The 20,563-nt window shown below is 49.4% G+C and overlaps 1 protein-coding gene across 4 annotated transcripts; it reads right to left on the bottom strand.

Moving 5' to 3' along the window:
* Positions 1-6,837: 6,837 nt before the first annotated feature.
* C2CD4D (C2 calcium dependent domain containing 4D) lies at positions 6,838-9,610 on the bottom strand. 4 transcript variants are annotated; one of them, XM_043446619.1, is made up of 2 exons: positions 9,120-9,610; positions 6,838-8,154 (listed from the first exon to the last, which is right to left on the bottom strand). In XM_043446619.1, exon 2 carries the CDS (start codon positions 8,068-8,070, stop codon positions 7,030-7,032), a length of 1,041 nt encoding a protein of 346 aa, XP_043302554.1. In that variant the 5' UTR covers positions 8,071-8,154; positions 9,120-9,610; the 3' UTR covers positions 6,838-7,029. The 4 variants fall into 4 exon arrangements, with proteins under 4 accessions (XP_043302554.1, XP_043302545.1, XP_043302562.1 ...); XM_043446610.1 differs by having other exon boundaries at positions 9,087-9,610; XM_043446627.1 differs by lacking the exon at positions 9,120-9,610 and adding an exon at positions 8,956-9,009.
* Between the last annotated feature and the right edge of the window lie 10,953 nt (positions 9,611-20,563).

Below are 20,563 nucleotides of genomic sequence, written 5' to 3' on the forward strand. Positions count from 1 at the left end.
GCCAGGCTGCAGTGGGGAGGCTCCCTGGCACCTCCTCCTGCTCTCACTCCCAGCTGGTAAACAGCAGAGCAGGAGCCAGACACGCCTCAGCCTCGTGACTGCAGCCCACTCCCCCCGACGTGGTGCACGTGGCACCTGGCGTGGAGAGGGCGGGTGGCTGTCCCCTCCCGGGCCTGCCCTCCCATCTCGCCATCCTCCACTTGTGCCCCACCCTGGAGCTTCACGCTCGGCTGCCAGCAGCACCTCCGTTCCCAGGTGGCTCCCAGAGTCTCCGAGGGCTGCAGCTTACAGGACAGAGGTTAGAAGTAGAGGAGGACTTTCTAGCTCCCAGGATGGTTGACACGGGGGTAGGGAGTGAGGAAGAGTGAAGTGGAAACTTTCGGGGACCTTCTCGTACTGAGAGTCTGAGGGCGTGTGTCTGTGCCTCTGAGGCTCTGATTATCCACGTGTCCTTTTGGTAAATGCATGGCCCACGCATCTGTGTACACTTCTCTGCACAGAACAGGATGTTGGTCTGTTTTGGGGTGCAGCCCCTTGGACAGGCTTCAGTAAGCGAAGCTCTCTGAAGAACCCCCAGGCAGATCAATAGAGCCAGTGAGAGGCAGGGGGGCAGGGGCACCGGGAGTGCTGCTCTGCTGGCCCCTCCCCACCCACAGTTGGCTTTGCTTCCACTCAGGACCCTCTCTCTGTGTTTCCCCCTGCCAACCCCCCACGCCTATGGCTCTTCTGTATTCTGTGCCTCATCTCTCTCTTTTCTTCTCTTTAAGCCTCCCTTCCTCTGAGACTCTGGGTCTCTCAGGATCCTTCCTGACCTCCCAAGCATGGGCACAGAGCAGAGGCCATGCAGAGCGCCTGGCAATGGGCACTTGGCCCCGGCATGGTGCCAGGCAGCCCTGCCTGCCCCAGATACCACAGGTCTGGTTGCCTGTCTCAGCCCCGCTGCTTTGGGTCATGGTGTAAGGTGGGCAGGAAGTGACTGGTGGATGGGAAGACAGGGTCCTCCTAGACCTAAGCTAATTACATCCCTCCTGGACATTTCTATCCCTTCTTTGCTGTACGCATGGATGGCTGGTATTCTTTCTCCCTGGGGCAAGAAGATAACTCAATCCTTTTGGGAAGTCCCCTCGTGCCTACCCTTCCTCTCTTCTGCTCCAATCACAGCCCCCTTTCTGGAGGTTTCAGTCCTTTCAGAGCAGGGCATTGGTTATTTCCTCCTCACATTTTTATGCAAGGAAGAGGCTGATAGGGATCAGAGAACCATTTCACCCCCCACGTGCCCAAGTTCCCTTATCAGGGGAATCTGAAAGTGAGGGGCAAGCAGCCTAGAGGGGGTGGAGGGTGGTGGTGGCGGCTTGGAACTGGGGAACAGTCACCAACTTCTCTTTCCCTTCTTCCCCACCCCTAAACCACAGAAACCACTTAAAGCTTAGGGCAGGCCTGCCCTCCTGGGGGGGCCTGGGGTGGAAAGGTGGAAAGTACGGGGGACCTGGGCAGCCTGCATGCCACATACTACCTCAGCTCCATCCTTCAAGGCCCACCCCCTCTGGGAAGCCCGACCCTGTGATTAGGAACACTTTCCTTTAGGTCCTCCCTAAGAGATCCATGCCTGGGGAGACCTCAACCCACTGGAGTGACTCGGGAAGGGGACCCAGGCCCCTCAACCATGAAAGAAAAGACATCCCACTTCTACAAACACCTCACAGTCACCAGCTCTCCCCTTTCCTGTCACAAAGGCCACTGTGGGTGGAGGGACAGTAGAAATTTGACCCTAGTTCCTGGCCGTGAACGTTCCACATGCCCCTGCCTGTCAGTTAACATTTGTGGTCATTTAGGCTTGGATGCAGCAAGGAGGGTTGAAAAGCAGGAGCTCTGATTTTTGGAGCCAAAAGACAGATAAGAATGCAGCCTACTATTATCAGGCCTCAATTACCACATCATTAAAAGGGGGACAATAGATTCAGGATGGGGGACACATGGACACCCATGGCTGATTCATGTCAATGTATGGCAAAAATCACTACAATATCATAAAGTAATTAGCCTCCAATTAAAATACATTAATTAATTGAAAAAAAAATAAAAGGGGGACAATAATATCAGTCCAGACTTGTGTCTGAACATACTTTGAGGCCAGAGCAGTCTGCACACTGGAGGGGATCTTCTGACCTTATTGGCCCCAGGGCAAGCTTTTGTGGCTTTAGCTTGCCAGGAGGTTCCTCCTGAGACATTGTGGCCCCCGTGGTGTGGGGAGGGGAAGGTCACAGCTGTGGACACTGAGTGAACTGCTCCTGACTGGAATGGACTTGAATTCTCACCTCTCAGCCACCTCTGAGCAGCAGTGGGAGGTTTGGAGGAAGCCACAGTCCTGAAATTTCCCTGCAGCCAGGGCTGATCCTCAGGCAAGTTTACTTAACCTCTCTGATCTATCGGCCAGGTCAAATGGTAACAGAACCCACCTTGCTGAGTAGTTGCAATGATTAACTGGCATAATGAGTAAAATACAGGACCTACGGGTACAAAGTACTGTGGTTAAAAAGAAATGTTTCAGTCTCTCTCTCTCTCTCTTTCCATTCCTCCCTTCTTCTCTCTGTCTGACTTTCTTCCTTTGCCCCCTTTCCTGCTTCAATTTTCTCTAAAACATCATCAAGTAACATTTTTACATTTTACTTATTCATTTTGTAACTTGTCTGATTCCCATTTCTGTTTTTTTTTTCACTGTTTATTTATTAATTGGAGTGTAATTGCTTTCAATATTGTGTTGGTTTCTGCCATCCATCAACATGAATCAGCCATAGGTATACATATGTGCCCTCCCTCTTGGACCTCCCTCCCACCCCTCTAGGTTGTCACAGAGCACCAGGTTGAGCTCTCTGTGTCCTATAGCAACTGCCCATTAGCTAGCTCTTTTACATATGGTAATGTATATGTGTCAATGCTACCCTCTCAATTCATCCCACCTTTCCTTCCCTGTGTCCACAAGTCTGTCCTTTATGTCTGTGTCTCTGTTGTGCTTGCATGCTAAGTCGCTTCAATTGCGTTAGACTCTGCGACGCTGTGGACTGTAGCCCCGAAGGCTCCTCTGTCCAAGGTATTCTCTAGGGTTCTTTACCACTAGCTCCACCTGGGAAGCCCTGAGTCTCTATTGCTGCCCTGCAAATAAGCCCATCACTACCATTTTTCTAGATTCCATATATAAGTGTTAATATCGATATTTCTCTTTCTCTTTTTGACTTGCTTCATTCTGTGTAACAGGCTCCCGTTTCTGTTTTGATCACTGCCGTATCCAAAGTCCAGCACCTGCGGTGTGTGTGTGCTCAGTTGCTCAGCTGTATCCCACTCTTTGCGACCGTATGGACTGTAGCCCCCCAGGCTCCTCTGTCCATGGAATTCTCCAGGCATGAATACTGGAGTGGGTTGCCATTCCCTTCTCCAGGGGATCTTCCTGACGCAGGAATCAAACCCAGGTCTCCTGTGTTGCAGTCAGATTCTTTACTGACTGAGCCACCAGGGAAGCCCCTGCTGGCCCTCCGTAAGTATTTGTTGAAGGACTGCAGGAATGAAGGGTGAATGGCCTCTTCTTTTTTTTCTCCTTTGAAATAGGCATCAAATACAGCTGCACCAAATATTGTTAGGGGAGGATTTGGGGTTGAAGTAGGACAGTACTAGGGATAGAACTGGACCTATGGGTGGACTTCACATGCTGAAAAGATTGGAGAGCTATCATCCTAGGGAAGGAAGTGACCTGATTGGGAGGTGGCAGCTGGCACTTAGGATATTATGTTGCTGTTGTTCAGTTACTAAGTTGTGTCTGACTCTTTGTGACCCCATGGACTGCAGCACTCCACGTTTCCCTGTCCATTACCAACTCCTGGACTCATGTCCATTGAGTCGGTGATGCCATCTAACTATCTCATCCTCTGTCATCCCCTTCTCCTGCCTTCTATCTTTCCCAGCATCAGGGTGTTTTCTAATGAGTCAGCCCTTCATGTCAGGTGGCCAAAGTGTTGAAACTTCAGCATCAGTCATTCCAGTGAATATTCAGGACTGATTTCCTTTAGGATTAACTGGTTTGATCTCCTTGGAGTCCAAGGGACTCTCAAGAGTCTTCTCCAACACCACAGTTCAAAAGCATCAGTTCTTTGGCACTCAGCCTTCTTTATGGTCCAGCTCTCACGTCCATAGGTGACTACTGGAAAACCCATAGTTTAGTTTGGACTAGACCTTTGTTGGCAAAGTAATGTCTCTGCTCTTTAATATGCTGTCCATGTTTGTCATGACTTTTCTTCCAAGGAGCAAGCATCTTTTAATTTCATGACTGCAGTCATCATCTACAGTGATTTTGGAGCCCAAGAAAATAAAGTCTATCACTGTTTCCATTGTTTCCCCATCTATTTGCCATGAGGTGATGGGACTGGTCAAAAAACTAAAATCATGGTATCTGGTCCCATCAGTCAGTCAGTTCAGTCACTTAGTCGTGTCCGACTCTTTGCGACCCCATGGACTGCAGCACGCCAGGCTTCCCTGTCCATCACCAACTCCCTGAGCGTACTCAAACTCATGTCTATCGCATCGGTGATGCCATCCAACCATCTTATCCTCTGTTGTCCCCTTCTCCTCCCATCACTTCATGGCAAATAGATGGGGAAACAATGGAAACAGTGACAGACTTTATTTTCTTGGGCTCCAAAATCACTGCAGATGGTGACTGCAACCATGAAACTAAAAGACATTTGCTTCTTGGAAGAAAAGCTGTGACCAACCTAGACAGCATATTAAAAAGCAGAGACATTACTTTGCCAACAAAGGTCTAGTCCAGACTAAACTCTGGTCTTTCCAGTAGCCACATATGGATGTGAGAGTTGGACCATAAAGAAGGCTGAGCACTGAAGAACTGATGCTTTTGAACTGTGGTGTTGGAGAAGGCTCTTGAGAGTCACTTGGACTGCAGGAGATCCAACCAGTCCATCCTAAAGGAAATCCTGAATAGTCCTGAATATTCATTGGAAGGACTGATGCTGAGGCTGAAGCTCCAATACTTTGGCCACATGATGGGAAGAAATGACTCATTGGAAAAGACCCTGATGCTGGGAAAGATTGAAGGCAGGAGGAGAAGGGGATGACAGAGGATGAGATGGTTGGATGGCATCACCAGCTCGATGGACATGAGTTTGAGCAGGCTCCGGGAGTTGGTGATGGACAGGGAAACCTGGCGTGCTGCTGTCCTTGGGGTTGACGAGTTGGATTTGACTGAGTGACTGAACTCAATGGACCAGAAGCCATGATCTTCTTTTTTTGAATGTTGAGTTTTAAGCCAGCTTTATCACTCTCCTCTTTCACTTGCACCAAGAGGCTATTTCCTCTTTGTTTTCTGCCATAAGATGGTGTGTCATCGGCAATGAATATTAAGGGGTTGATTTCCTGTAGGATTGACTGGATTGATCTTGCTGTCCAAGGGACTGTCAAAAGAGTCTTCTCCAGCACCACTATAGTGAAGTGACTGAGAGCTCAGACTCTAAGGCCAGGCTGTGGTTTAAATCCTAGTTCTTTCCCTCACTGGATTAGTAAAACTTGAGGTCACACTGGGTAACAATATTAACGATAGTACTTAACTCTCATGGGAGTTGCTGACAAGTTGTTGGATAAGATTCCTTGCATGCTGCTGCTGCTGCTGCTAAGTCGCTTCAGTCGTGTCCGACTCTGTGCAACCCCATAAGTGGCAGCCCACCAGGCTCCTCTGTCCATAGGATTCTCCAGGCAAGAATACTGGAGTGGGTTGCCATTTCATGGCGATCATATTTTTTGGTAGCTGTTAGCGCTTAATATTAGTTGATCAATGCTACCACCTGGTGGACATCTGGAGCAAGACTTTCCCTGGCCTGGTGGGTTGGGGAGGGACCTAATCAGGGGAGGGAGAAGGAATGGAGCAGCCTGGTGGGTGTGTGGGGGGGTGTGTGTGTGTGTAATGCTAGCATTGTATATGCTGAGGTTTATCTAGGTAATGAAGGCTTGGCCTTGGTTAGGGGCACTTGGCAAAATGAGAAATGGCCCAAGGGGGTGGGAAAAAGAAGCTGGGTTGGCACTGTGTCTCCCTTCCTCCCTCCCTCCCTCCCTCCCTCTCCTCCTCCCTTTTTTCCTCTTCCAAGCCTGGCCTGAGCCAAGAGGAACCAGCTTCAGAGAAGGAGGGGTGAGAGAGAAGGTCACCGCTGACGTCAGGGACATTCAGGTAGGAGGTAAATACAATGTGACCTACATGCATTCATCTTCCTCATTCTGCCCCTGCTCACCTGGGTAGCCTTTTCTGGGCATCCATGAGAATAGCTCTCACAGTCCAGTGGGACCCCTCTGCCCCCAGGACCTCCATCCCTGTGACTCCCCAGGGAGGCCCAGGTGTGGAAGGAACAAGCAGGAGAGAGAATCCCTAAAGGCATAGTGTGCTAGTCTGACATCCTCTGACTCACTCCCAAGACCCAGAAATTTCATCTCTCTCTTCAGATCAGATGTGGGTGTGAGTGGGCTGCTAGATGGGTGGGGAGTGTTGATTTCCCCTGTGTGGCCCCCAGGAACCCCCAGGGGAAGGTGAGTTATGCTGGCTTCAGTCACAGAGCTTTTCAGTGATTGGAGGGCCCCCTGAAGGGGTAGGGGCCTTGTTGACCAGGAAACCTCTGACCCACTCAGCTCAGACCTAGTGAACTAGTGTCAGAGTCTCTCAGGAACAGAACTCACGATTCTTTCCCTGTGTTTAACAAGCTCATCCAGGATTTCTGATGTCTGGTAACTGTGATACTCACATTCAAGTTTGAGAACCACTTCTTAAGGTCTGCTCCAAATCAGAAAACCTGAATGAGCTTCCTCCATCCCTTGTAGGGCCGGGGCAGAGGGGGGAGAGCAGGCTGCAGATCTGAGAGCGCAGTGTGCAAACAAGGGGAGACAGATATTTTATTTGCAAAAATAAATACATGCTGGGCAGATGGAAAGAATGAAGACTGCAGACCCGGGGGAGCCCTCCTGAGGAAGAGACAGTCTTTCAGGCTACAGGCTGAGATGGGCAGGCACCAGGGAGGCCCCGGGACCTAGCCCACCACCCAAGGGCGGCAGCAGGGCAATCAGGGGCGTCTCACACTCCCCCAGCAGCACGTCCCTGCGGAATCCTGCGCCCCTGTCCAGCACCTTGGCCCTCAGACTGTGGGCGGCCAGGTCCGGCGGGCCGAGCCCATCGAAGAAAAAGTCCTCGTTGAAGATGGGGTTGGTGCTGCATTTGACCACTCGGCTCCGCTGGCCCCGCGGCCGGACGCGCGGCCGCAGCCTCAGCACCACGCAGCAGCCGCCGCCGCCGCTCCCAGGGCCGGCCCGAGACCGCGGCAGGCCCTCGGCGCTCACCAGGCGCAGCCGCAGCCGCCCGGGCCCGGCCGGGTACTCGGCGGAGAGCCGCAGCTGCCCTCCCCGGGGCTCGAGGTGCAGCACGCTCTCCTGGGTCGGCCGCAGTTGGCAGCACAAGAAGTCGAGGTGGAAGAGGGGCGGCGTGGGCGGTCCCGCGCGGCGCGAGGCGTACGGGCTGGTGTCGGCAGAGCCCGCCTGCACCCGGGACAGCGAGCGCGGCCGGGGCCGGTCGGGGCCTGGCCGCGGCGAGCCGAAGGGCGACGAATCCGGCGACGAGGCCGTGTCGCTGTCGGGGGCCCGGCAGAGGCGCAGGTCCGGGGCGGAGACGTGCAGCCGGGACGGCGCGGGGGGCAGCCCGCCGGCGGGGGTGGGCGGTGGCCGGTGGAACAGGGACTCGCGCCGGCGCGTGTGCGGGCTCTCGGGCAGGAAGGCCCAGCCTTCGCGGCCCGCCAGGTGTGGCAGGGAACAGGTCGCGGGGAGGCCGCGCCCGCCGCTGTGGGGCTGCGCGACGCCTGGGTCCCGGAGCCGAGGCGGGATGCAGAACTGCGGGATGCGATCCGGGGTGAGGACGTTGGGGCAGGGGCGAGCCAGCGGGCACGGGGTGCGGCGCTTAGGAAACAAACTGGAGGGCGCCCACCCGGCCCTGGGCTCCGCGGCCCCTACCCTGTAGCCAGCTTTCTCCAAGAGCCACATGAGGCGGCGGCGGTGGGGGGGTGGGGTGGGTGCTGAAAGTCCGAATTCCAAGAGGCCGAGAGGATCCAAGTCCAGCGTGGAGGCCTGGGCACGGAAAGAAGGGGAGCCCAAGGTGAATGATGCTGCAAACGTACACCACACCGGGTGATCTGCCGCCGCTCCCTTCTTTGGGGGCCCAACCGGCGCCCTAGACCCTTTTTGAGCGGCAAAAACAAAGGGCGGCAAAGTCTGGGGGTGCGGAGAGAAACAGAGGGAGCCCAGGGCTAGACAGTAAGGCCTCGGACATCAGACTCTCCCACTGCTCTCCCCGGTACTAAAGATGTACACCCACTTCTGAGTGAGAAGGCCTAACACACCCACTGGAACCCTAGACTCCTATTAGAAGAATCGAGTAACATCACATTATCAACAGGTCTGTAGTCACAAACTGACCCAGAGCCGAATTATCAAAAGCTCTGAAGTCACAAACACTGACCCAGAGCTGGAACTCCTTCATATTCACTCTCCTCCTCAAGAGACACCGCGGCCCTAGGGAAGGCGTGGGGGTCACCCCCTTCTCCCATGCCCATTCCGGAACACTGGGGCTCTCCTCCAGGGTCTGATCTGGCGCCGCTTGGGACTCCCCCCACCCCCCTCCCCACCCCCACCCCTTGGCTCCCGTCCCCTGCGGCTGCGCAAGTTTCTCCAGGCTGAGCCATCCTTCGTCCCTGCCCCACTTGTATCCTCTTGCTCCTCCCTCGCCTTCCGGGGTCGTTCCAGGCCAGAAGCAAACTGCCAGCACATTTGACTGCTGCCCTGAGAGCACCCACGGCCTGCTCAAGAAGAGCACCCCTCGGGGGCACAGAATGCCACCCCCACTTAAGCCCTGACTGTCCGGCTCCCTACCTCCCAGTCCTACCGCATCCCGAGTCTGCAGCGGACCGAGTAGTTGGGCCGCCCCTCCCACTCTCCCCTCCTTTTCTCCCTAGGAAACCGCTGAGCACAAAGACAGCATTGATTCTCTGTCACCCTCTGACCTGATTCCGGGAGGCCCTCCGCAGCGCGCTTACCGCACCCGCTCGCCGCACTCCCAGGGAGCGCGATGTTCCGACTTTCTCTCTGGGAGTTTGAGCTCCAAGGCAATGCTCTCGGCCTGACGCCCAGAGTTCAGGCCTCACCTGTGGGCCGCCTCTGGGTCCTGGCCTCGGGCCAGGAGCCGTTCGGAGCCCGGAGGGGAACAACTTCCTCTCCAGCTTGCTCCCCCAGCCCAGTCCTGGGAGGAGCCGGCAGGGGCCTCCGTTGCCTACGTACGACCTCTTTTCCTGGATAAACACAGTTCTGTCTTTCCGTCCATCAGCCCGGCCTTCTTAACTCTTTCCTTCAGGTTTCTAGCAGCAAGCTAGCCCTGTGCCCTGGGGCCTTCTCTGCTGGGAGTTGGGGAGGGCTGCTGCGAAAAGGGAGACAGCCATTCGTTCGCAGTGGCCTCCATCCCTTAATGCTACCCGTGCCCCACCCAACCCTCCTAGGTGAAACCCGCAGCCCTGACCACACAAACGGTAACTTCTGCAAGGCCCTCCTTGCTGGAATCCTGCCTTGGCCCCCACTGTTTAGTTCTGGAGACATCCCAGTGACTGCAGTGACTAGTTCTTTGAGTTACACTGGACCAGGGAAAAGTGACCAAGCTGGAAATATCTGGACATAGAGACACTGAGGACAGAGCTGTTTCCATCAGTGAGTAGAGGTCAGGCTTGTCAGATGTGTGTTAAACTGTAAACATAGTGTCTCCCCCTTCCTTCCTGTCCTTGAAGGCAGATTCTAGGAAACACAGGCCACTGCTGGCAAGATGAGACCATCAGCTGTACTTCAGGAACACTCACCATCCTTCATTCCCTCCTTAGGACAGTCTTCTTCGAGGACCACTTCGCCTTCACCCTTCAGATCTGGAGGTCCTCACTGACATTCTTCCACTGAAATTAGGACATTCTGTTGTCTGTTTTCATAGTACCCCATACTTCTCCCTTATGGCCCTGTTCACAGTTTCTTTTTGTGTGTGTGTGACTTTATTTCTGTGACTGTTTAATATCCTCTTCCCTTAGTAGACTATAAACATCACAAAGACAGTGCTCAGAACAAGTCAGATGTTTAATCAGAACTGTGAATGAATGAATGATATTAAGCAGGTGGCTCAGCCAGTAAAGAATCTGCCTGCAATGCAGGAGACCCAGGTTCCATCCCTGGGTTGGGAAGATTCTTTGGAGAAGGGAAAGGCTACCCACCCCAGTATTCTTGCCTGGAGATTTCCATGGACAGAGGAGTCTGGTGGGCTACAGTCCATGGGGTCTCAAAGAGTCAGTCAAGACTGAGTGACTAACATTTTCACTTCAAGCAGAATTGTATCTGAATTAGTTCATTTATCCCTTCATTGTGTTAAATGCTGGGGATACATAGAAGGGGGAAGCAGACAGAGAATAATGACAGCAACAAGGCAAATTGTGAAATTCAGGAAATGAACAAGATTATTATTTTGACATCTGATACTTAAGAGTCTTCAGGGAGCAAATGTTTCCTTTATGGAGGTGACTGGCAGCACCCAGACCCTCCAGTCCAAAGGCTTCTGACTTAGCTCAGCCTTGGTGTCGTTTCTGGGGACGGTGGTCTGTGTGGAGTGCTGCAGCTAAGAACTCGCAGCTGTGGCATCAGTCAGGTTGGGATTTGAGCCCTGGGACTTACTAACTGTATGACCTCTGGCAGGTAACTTAATCTCTCAGGAGTTCTCCTTTCTCATCTGAAAAATGGAGAGAAAATATCTAAACTTCAGAGTTAGCATGAAGATTAAGATCACACATAGGGGCTTTCCTGGTGGTACAGTGGTTAAGAATCCACTGGCCAATTCAGGGGACACAGGTTCCATCCCTGGTCCGGGAAGAGCTCACAATCTGAGGGGTAGCTAAGCCCATGTGCCGCAACTACTGAACCCTTGTGTTGCAACTACTGAAGCCCATGCACTTAGAGCCTGTGCTCTGCAACGAGAAGCCACTGCCATGAGAAGCCCATGCAGTGCAATGAGTAGCCCTCATTTGCTGCAACTAGAGAAAGCTCATGCATAGAAGACCCAGGGAACTAAACAGAAATTTAAAAAAAATGTAAAAGAGTGAAAAAGGTCACACTTGGGTATCAGTTAGATTGACTTCTGCTACAAGTACATGAAAACAGAAACCGCAATTCAATCTTATTTGACAATAAGGACATTTTTGTCTTCTGTGATAACAAGTCCAGAGGAAGGGTAGGATTCAGGGAAGTTTGATTCTTTAGTTTCATTCATTCATCCATCCATAGTTATTGACTACCTACCACATGCCAGGTACTGTGTACTAGACTCTGAGGATATAGCAGTGAGAAAACAGAGAAATCTTCTGGCCAAATGGAATTTATACTTTAGTGGAAGAAGAAAGACCGTAGACAAAAATAAATTAGTTAAAAATACAGCTTGTCAGATGAAAATCAGTGTTGGGGAGAAAATTAAAGTAGGGGAGGATCATGGTATCAGGAGAGCATACGATTTTAAATAGTAGCGTCAAGGATGGCCACCTTGAGAATGTAACATTTCAGTAATGATATGAAGGAAGGAGAAAGGAAAGCATTCTAAGCAGAAGGAATTGAAATGCAAAGTCCCTGAAGCAGAAGCATGCCTGGAGTGTTTAAGGAGGCAGAGTCCAAGGTAGCTGGAACAGAATGAATGATGGGAAGATGACCTTAGAGATAAGGCCAGAATCTTATGGGGCTTGAAGCCACTGTAACAATTTTAGCTTTTCCTTGTGGTTAGCTAAGGAGTGATACAGCTTGACTTATGCGTTAAATAGGTTGCTCTGGCAGCTGTGTTGAGGGTAGAATGAGAGCGATAAGGGCATGAATAGGGAAAACAGATAATATTGAAATAATCTTTGAGCAAGATGATTGGGGCGTCGATCAGCATCATAGTAGTCAGTTTCTGGCTATATTCTGAAGATAGAATCAACAGGATTTCATGATGGACCCATCCTTATCTAAAGGGAAAGAATTATCCAAGGTTTTTGGCTCTAACAGTTGGAAGAATGGAGTTGCCATTCGCTGAGGGGGAAAATAGGAGCTCAATTTTAGATCTGAAGCTGAAGCTCCAACACTGTGGCCATCTGATGTGAAGAGCTAATTCATTAGAAAAGACCCTGGTGCTGGGAAAGATTGAAGGCAGGAGGAGAAGGGGATGATAGAGGACGAGATGGTTGTATGGCATCACTGACTCAATGGACATAAGCGTGAGAAAGCTATGGGAGATGATGAAGGACCGGGAAACCTGGTGTGCTGCAGTCATGGGGATGCAAAGAGTTGGACACGACTGAGCGACTGAGCAACAATTTTAGATCAGTTAACTTGAGATATCTGTTAGACATCTAAATGGAGATACTGACTAGAAGGATGGAATTGGGTGGGAGGTAGGAGGGAGGTTCAAGAGGGAGGGGACATATGTATAGCTATGGCTGATTCATGTTGATGTATGGCAGAAACCAACACAATATTATAAAGCAATTATCCTTCAATTAAGAATAAATAATTTTAAAAATGGAGATGTAATACATTTTTTAATAAATAATTTTAATAATGGAGAGTAAGCAGGTAGATATATTAATCCAGAGCTCAAGGAGAGGCCCAGACTAGAAGTATAAATGTGGGTACAAAGAGAAATGTAAATGGAATTTAAAGTCAGAAGACTTGATGAACTGTAGGTAGAAAAGAAAAGCCAATCAACAACTGAGTCCCGGATGCCCCAGCAGAGTGGGAGAGGAGGAGGAAGCAGCTATGCCAGATGCTGTGGCAAGGTCTGATAAAATAAGGACTGAGACTTGACCATTGGATGTAGTATCTGCAGGGTCATTGGCACCTTTGACAAGAGCAATTTCTTGGAGTGGTGAAGGCAAAATACTAATTGGAGTGGGCTCAAGAAAGAATAGGAGAAAGAGAGTGAAGACAACTCTCTGGAGGAGTTTGCTCAAAGGGAGAAAGAGGGGCAGTCACCAGAGAGGGAGTAGAATCAAGAGAAAATATTTTAAATGACAGAAATAATATGTTTGCCAATGGGAAAAATCAAATAGAAAAGGAAAATGATAATGCAGATGAGACAAAGGAAAATATTTGGAGCAATGTTGCCAAGTAGATTAGAAGAAATTGGTGTCACGCATAAGGAATAGAGCTAAGGGTGGTCCCTTGCCTGCATATGAACAGTTCGCCCACAGTTACTGGAGAGGAAGTGGAATAAACTGGTAGAGGCAGCAGGTGGAGAGATATGGTGGTGGGGGCTTGCTCTCTCTGAATACTTCTAATTTCTCAGTGTCACAGGAAACAAGGTCTTTAGGTGAGAGTGATGATGGGGGAGGAAGATGGTGCTTGGGGTTTGGGTAGAGGGGACCAGGAATGAAACAGTCAGCTAGGAAGTCAGGAGAGTGAATGATCTACAAAACCGCAGGGTGATTGCTGGACAGTATTATGGGCCCGCTTTACAGCCTTGTGGCTCAGATGGTAAAGAATCTGCCTGCAATGCAGAGATCCAGGTTCTGTCCCTGGGTCAGTAAGATACCCTGAAGAAGGGAATGGCAACCCATTCCAGTATTCTTGCCTGGAGAATTCCATGGACAGAGGAGCCTGGCAGGCTACAGTCCACGGGGTCAAAAAGAGTTGGACACGACTGAGCAACTAACACTAACTTAGGATAGTGAGACTGGACAGGAAGGTTGTGTGGGTTTTCTCCAGCTGTGCTCAGCTGTGCTGTGTGCAGGGGGAAAATGGGCCGAGATTTGGGTTTAGCCAGTATTGTGCTCAATCTCTGTTCATTTTCCTCCTTCCTCTTGCCTTCCATTTTCTCTTCCTGGTAGATATTAAATGAAGGGAGCACAGAAGATTGTATACTACCTAGGCTGTACACCAGTGGGACTGAAAACTGACTGTAGACAATCCACAGTCTGACTCTATTAGTCAGGGTCTGGTGAGGAAGACAGTCTTCCCTCTGGTGGCTCAGACAATAAAGAATCTGCCTGCAATGCAGGAGACCTGGGTTCGATCCCTGGGTTGGGAAGATCCCCTGGAAAAGGAAATGGCTACAGACTCCAGTATTCTTGCCTGGAGAATCCCATGGGCTGAGGAGCCCGGTGGGCTACAGTCCATGGGGTTGCAGGCAGTTAGGTGGTTCAACAGAGAGCATTTATCACAGGGAACCTGTCACCAAAGTGGTGGAAGAACAAAAATAGCAAAATAGGAAGGTGAGGGCTGTCTAGCAGGATCTGTAATTATTGAGACACCGCCACTACTTGAGTTGCCTCTCAGAACAGAAAAGGGTGAGAAATACGCTTACGTCTCCCGACTTCCCACTTTCCAGTCTGCCACCAGAGCCTTTCAAAGCCGATGACAAAGGAGACTGGGAAACGTAGACTGCAGGCACTGGGCCTCTGCAGTCCACGGCAGAGTAGGACAAGGATGGGGACCTGAGAGCAATCACTCAAATGACTGGCACACCAGGGAGCTGAAAGTTGACTTAATTAGAACAATAAGACGTCAGACCTGGAACTTGGAGGTCACCTCATCTACTCTTTCATTTTTATAGAGCAGGAAACAGACCCCAAAAGAAATGATGTGCCAAAGAGTAGCAAGAGTTGAGACTAGAATCCAGATCTTCTATCTTAAAGAACCTCTGTTCTTTCTTGTACTCCAGGGGTCTTCATCATTAAGCAGAGCTTCTTCCTGAATGAGGGCCCACAGTGTGGCTTCCCGCCCCTTCCAGCACCATTGCTGCCACTCAAGAACTTTATAGGTGACCTGGGGCCTCGACCTCCTTTTTCTTGCCAGTGCCACTGTAGAAGGACACTTAAAAGGACTGGGCAGTACAGAGTGCTTCCCTGGGTTCAAGCCAGAAGAAGAGACACAGAGGGGAGAGGCGTTTCTTCCAGGTCAGCAGACAACGACAAGACTTCCTGGGCTTTTGGGCTAAATTGTCCCGTGTCCTTGAGCAGTGGCCTCAGGCAGCATAACTTGGCCACCCGCGCACATTGCAGGTACTGGCAGGTGAGAGGATTGGTGATATACGATGTCTTGTAGCTCTGGCTCCTCACCCAGGACCCTTGATGAATGACCTAACTCTCTGATCTTAGTTTCAGGAAGACCTTAGGGGGAGCTGATATGATGCCGGGGTCCAGCCTCGGCAGGATCCAGGGGGTACCCTCAGGATGAACGGCGTCGACGAGAGAGAGAGAGAAGACACGTGAGACCAGCCTTGATAGGGCCAAGTCTGCGAGGGAGAGAGAGAGAAAGGGAGAGAGAAAGAAAGAGAGAGAGGGTGACCAGATGGGGGGTGCAGAGTCTGGCAGAGTCTGGCAATGCTTTATTTTTTACCGTGGCTTTTATACCCTAAATTAGTACATTTCTAAGGGGAAGATAGTTTAACATTACATCAGCTTATTCTTCATGAAACCAGGGTGTTTTCTGCATACTTCTTTGTTTATGAGGGTCTTGTACATTATCTTCTGGTCTTGGGGCCTATTAACATTTTATGCAAGTCAGGTGTATGTAAACCTATTTTCTGTTTCTATGGTGACCTTAACTGAAAGGTAGCAGTCTCATAGGGCAACAGTACAGAGTAGAAGTATAGCCTTATTAACACAAAAATTAATCCTTCTGCAGAAGTTGTCAGTTGCATTTATCTAAGAAGTTTACCCCACACTGACTCTGCGACTTTGGTGAGGCAGCTTCTGCCTAGCACTCCTGGCTGACAATTAACAACCATCTCATTGTTACCACACTAGGGCTAAGTTCTTATTTCTCTAGATCTTTAACTATATTAACAATGGTTTCTATAACACAACCTTAGCACATTAAAAGCAAAAACACAGCAAGCAAAACACAGCAAGCAAATGTCAACCCAATAACCACCTATAGAATAATTTTTCTTATGTTTTCTAATAGGACTCCTTCACCCCTCAAAAAGGCTCTATGTCTATTAGGGCTTTTATATAATCAGGTTCTTTTTTTTTTTTTTTTAAATTAGTTGGAGGCTAATTACTTCACAACATTTCAGTGGGTTTTGTCATACATTGATATGAATTAGCCATAGAGTTACACGTATTCCCCATCCCGATCCCCCCTCCCACCTCCCTCTCCACCCGATTCCTCTGGGTCTTCCCAGTGCACCAGGCCCGAGCACTTTATAATCAGGTTCTTTATGCTATTTTATGATTAGGATATTATAAGCAATCATGCATATTAGTACCAAGCGCATAAATGCATTTGGCTAACAAACTACCAGCAAAGGAGTTTAAATTAAAACACTCCTTTCACCCTGTATAATCTCATAAAATACCACCACCTGGGAAACTTATTGATTAAAGTTCTAAACTGATTCTTATTTGGGAAGAGATTGGGGAAGGCCTTCTGCCTGTGTCACAGAAATTAGGGAGTAGTCTATTGAGGCAGGCATCAGAAAGACAGATATCATCTTTAAGGTGAGCGCCGGGGGCAGCTTTTCGAAATCCCTGAAAACCTGATCTGCCTTGCCCATCAGGTTTTCTCCCTCATGGCCTTGTCATGGGTGGGATCTCGTGTGTTGGCTCCCAGCAATATGAGCTATTGATATCCCTTGCTTTCTGAACTGGTTAGTCTTATAATTGCTTTATTCACTCTTTGGTTTCTCTTGGCCCTTGATTCAAATATTTGGAGAACACATATCCTTTGCTTCAAGCAGAATAAGCTATCACATTTGCCTGGATGGCCTGTTGGATTCCACCCCATCTACCTGAGTAGTAGTTGCATTCCAGATGAACGCACTACACATGGAATTGGTTTTTAAAGTGTGGAGGTGGCACTTCCCCTTGTTTCTGCCTAGAAAGCTGCAATACTTGGCCCTCTGTGAGAAGAGAGGCATCTGTCAATGCTCTCAATGCTAGAAAAGCATCCAGCAGCTGGTGATCTCATTTCCATTCTTGAGATCCCTGCCTGCCCTGCAGGCCTTTTCCAATCAAGGCTGTCACTCCCAGCCTGGCTGTGGGTCTTGCCTGAGACCCTCCTACTTCTGTACGTTTTTTCAGCTTATGTTTGTTTTCTGCTAGAAACTGGCCCCAGTAGGGAAGTGACAGGGTGTATTGAACCTCTGCCATCCTCAGCACTTGGCTTTCAAAGTCATCCTGAGTGTTGACATCCAGTTGCCAAGTAAGAAAAGAAAGAAGCAAGTTGTATTTGGGTTTCCAAATACAACTGTTTTGGTTTTCTTCCTTTTCTTGACTGTATGGGAAAGATGGAATATATTTCCCTTCTTCTCTTGGAAGTGTTTAAATGAAGATTAGGCCCTAGATGGTTGGATGGCATCACTGACTCAATAGACATGAGTTTGGGTAAACTCCAGGAGTTGGTGATGGACAGGGAGGCCTGGCATGCTGCAGTTCATGGGGCTGCAAAGAGTTGGACACGACTGAGCAACTGAACTGAACTGACCTGACCATGAATAAAGGACAATAGGTTTTTGGTGTACACTGATTTAGACTCTGGGTTTAATTGGTTTTCAAAGGCAGCCGTGAAAGCACAAGAGAAGGGTGTTTTGTTTTGTTTTGTTGCTGTGCCATGCAGCATGTGGGATCTTAGTTCCCCAACCGGGGATCAAATCCATGCCCACTGCATTGGAAGTGCAGAGTCTTAACCACTGGACCACTAGGCAAGTCCCTGAGAAAGGATTTTTATGTGAGTGTGGGGGAGGGAAGAGCTGCCACAAGGTTTCTGGCTGTGGCTTCTAGTAAATCTCCAGTTTTTGGAAGGTACTGGATCAAGTCCCTTCAAATCCATGTCAACTGATCTTTTGCTTGTCATTCAAGACTGATGGCTTAGGAAGTTTGTGGTCTAGTTGCTAGAAAGAGAACCTGATCTACCCACCACTGCTGAATTTGTGTCCAACTCTCTGACCCTGTTCCATGCCACAAAAACCTCATTTTTCCCGAACCCCTGAATTACTTGGCAGGATGAGAATTTGGACACAGACTCACCCTCCTCTGCTGATCCTCCTTTCAAACGGAGGCAGTGGTAGCTAGCTATTACCAACCCCATTTCCCTTTCTTCCACAACATGGAATTAGGCCATATTTTCCAGCTAAGCTCCCTTGCAGTTTGGTGGAGTCTTGTGACTGAGGAGACACTTTGAGGCTTGGTTCTGAAAACCTCCTTGTGATTATCTCTTCTCTCATTTGGCAACTAGGCATCGACCCAGGATGATTTTGGAAACTGCATGTTGAAGATGACAGAGCTTTTGTCAGTCAGGTTCCTGAATGACTGCTAAAAACCAAACACTAGACCTAATATTAATGAAAACCACAGTCTATTTACAAAAAGGGTTAGACTATGGAGATGCAAAGCTTTATCAGTTTCAGCATTTGGCATCACCATACGTAATAAAGGGTGTCCCGGGTGGCTCAGTGGTAAGGATCTGCCTGCCAACGCAGGAGACGGGGTTTTGATTCCTGAGTTGGAAAGATCCCCTGGAGAAGGAAGTGGCAACCCACTCTGGTATTCTTGCCTGGGAAATCCCATACACAGAGGAGCCTGGCGGGCTATAGTCCATGGGGTTGCAAAGAGTTGGACATGACTTATCAGAGAAATATCAATAACCTCAGATAGGCAGATGACACCACTCTTATGGCAGAAAGCAAAGAGGAATTAAAGAGCCTCTTGATGAAGGTGAAAGAGGAGAGTGAAAAAGCTGGCTTAAAACTCAGCATTCAAAAAACTAAGATCATGGCATCCAGTCCTATCACTTCACAGTAAATAGATGGGGAAACAATGGAAACAATGACCAACTTTATTTTCTTGGGCTCCAAATCACTGTAGACAGTGACTGCAGCCACGAAATTAAAAGATGCTTGCTCCTTGAAAGAAAAGCAATGACCAACCTAGATAGTGTATTAAAAAGCAGAGATGTCACTTTGTTGACAAAGGTCCATGTAGTCAAAGCTATGGTTTTTCCAGTAGTCACGTATGGATTGAGAGTTGGACTATAAAGAAAGCTGAGTGCCGAAGAATTGATGCTTTTGAACTGTGGTGTTAGAGAAGACTCTTGAGATTCCCTTGGACTGCAAGGAGATGCAACCAGTCCATCCTAAAGAAAATCAACCCTGATATTCATTGGAAGAACTGATGCTGAAGCTCCAATATTTTGGCCACCTGATGTGAAGAGCTGACTCATTGTAAAAGACACTGATGCTGGGAAAGATTGAAGGAAGGAGGAGAAGGGAATGACAGAAAGTGAGATGGCTGGATAGCATCACCGACTCAATGGACCTGAGTTTGAGCAAACTCTGGGAGTTGGTGACGGACAGGGAAGCCTGGCGTGCTGCAGTCCATGGGGTCACAAAGAATTGGACACCAATGAGCAGCTGAACAATGACACAGCTGTTCTCACATCAAACCTTTCCTCCTTAGAAATGTGCACCAGCCATATCAGTCTTTTTCCTCCTTTACCATTGTTCTCACCTGATGCGTCTGCCATGGCCCCTTGGTTTTGCTGGCTGCTTCACACCTTCCTTTCACTCCAGGTTTGTGCCACTCCAGAGGCCTACGTTTCACCAGCAGCTGGGCCTTCAGCATGCCTTAGCCCCATGTATCGACAATTTGTTGTCCTGATCCTCACTGTGGCTTATGCAAGTCATTGCCTTTCCTCCAGACCCCTTTCCCCACTGGTGGCCTTGCCTCCTATCTCACTGAGGAAGTCAAGGTGCTCTTATCAACTTCTAATCCCTGTCAACTTTTTCTAATCCCTCTCTGTCCCACCCTCCAACTCCTTCCTTTTGGTCTCAGAGTCACATTGATGTTCTTCTGTCTCCACTTGTGTCCATCTGTGGACTCCAGAGCTTTAGTAGTTGTGGCCCACAGGCTTAGTTGCCCCTCAGCACGTGGGATCTTCCAGGACCAGGGATCAAACCCATGTCCCCTGCATTGGCAGGTGGATTCTTGGTTAAGAATCCCTTGGATCGCCAGGGAAGTCCCTCCATTTGTGCTCTTGATCCATCTCTAAGACCAGATGGCTATTCTGCGAGATGACACCTCTCTCCTCAATACACTTAACTCTTTTTCTTTAAATAACGTAATAGCAACAAAATTCCTAGAAAGACTCATCCCGATTCAGTTTGTCATTCCCATTCAGTTTTTCATCTACCACAATCTAGATTTTGCTCCTACCTCCTGGCAAAAAAGACCACCACCTTCCTTACTGCCAAGTCCAAAGGCCTCTTTTTAATTCTTGTCTGCTTTCTCTATAGCATTTGATCCTGCTGATCTAACGGGGGTCCCACCTGTCCTATTCTTGGCCTACTTAGTGGGTGTTTGATTCTCTGTCCCCACTTTAAGCCTTAGTGTGACCACATGTTCCGTCATTGACCCCTTTCCCCATCCTTCCTTCCTGTCTCATCTTGTCCCTCTCATGCTCCCTGGCTCCTCCTCACTTTCGTTCTGCATAATCCACT

This window comes from Cervus canadensis, chromosome 2 (genome assembly GCF_019320065.1).
Source record: "Cervus canadensis isolate Bull #8, Minnesota chromosome 2, ASM1932006v1, whole genome shotgun sequence".
Taxonomy (NCBI): Eukaryota; Metazoa; Chordata; class Mammalia; order Artiodactyla; family Cervidae; genus Cervus; species Cervus canadensis.

What these genes read in the sequence shown, in the direction of transcription:
- C2CD4D (XM_043446603.1), bottom strand. Translation starts at nt 8,566, where the DNA reads ATGAAGGAGTTCCAGCTCTGG. An exon ending in TGAAGGAGTTCCAGCTCTGG is followed by an intron (nt 8,155 to 8,545) that starts GTCAGTGTTTGT and finishes TTCCGTGCCCAG; the next exon opens with GCCTCCACGCTGGACTTGGA.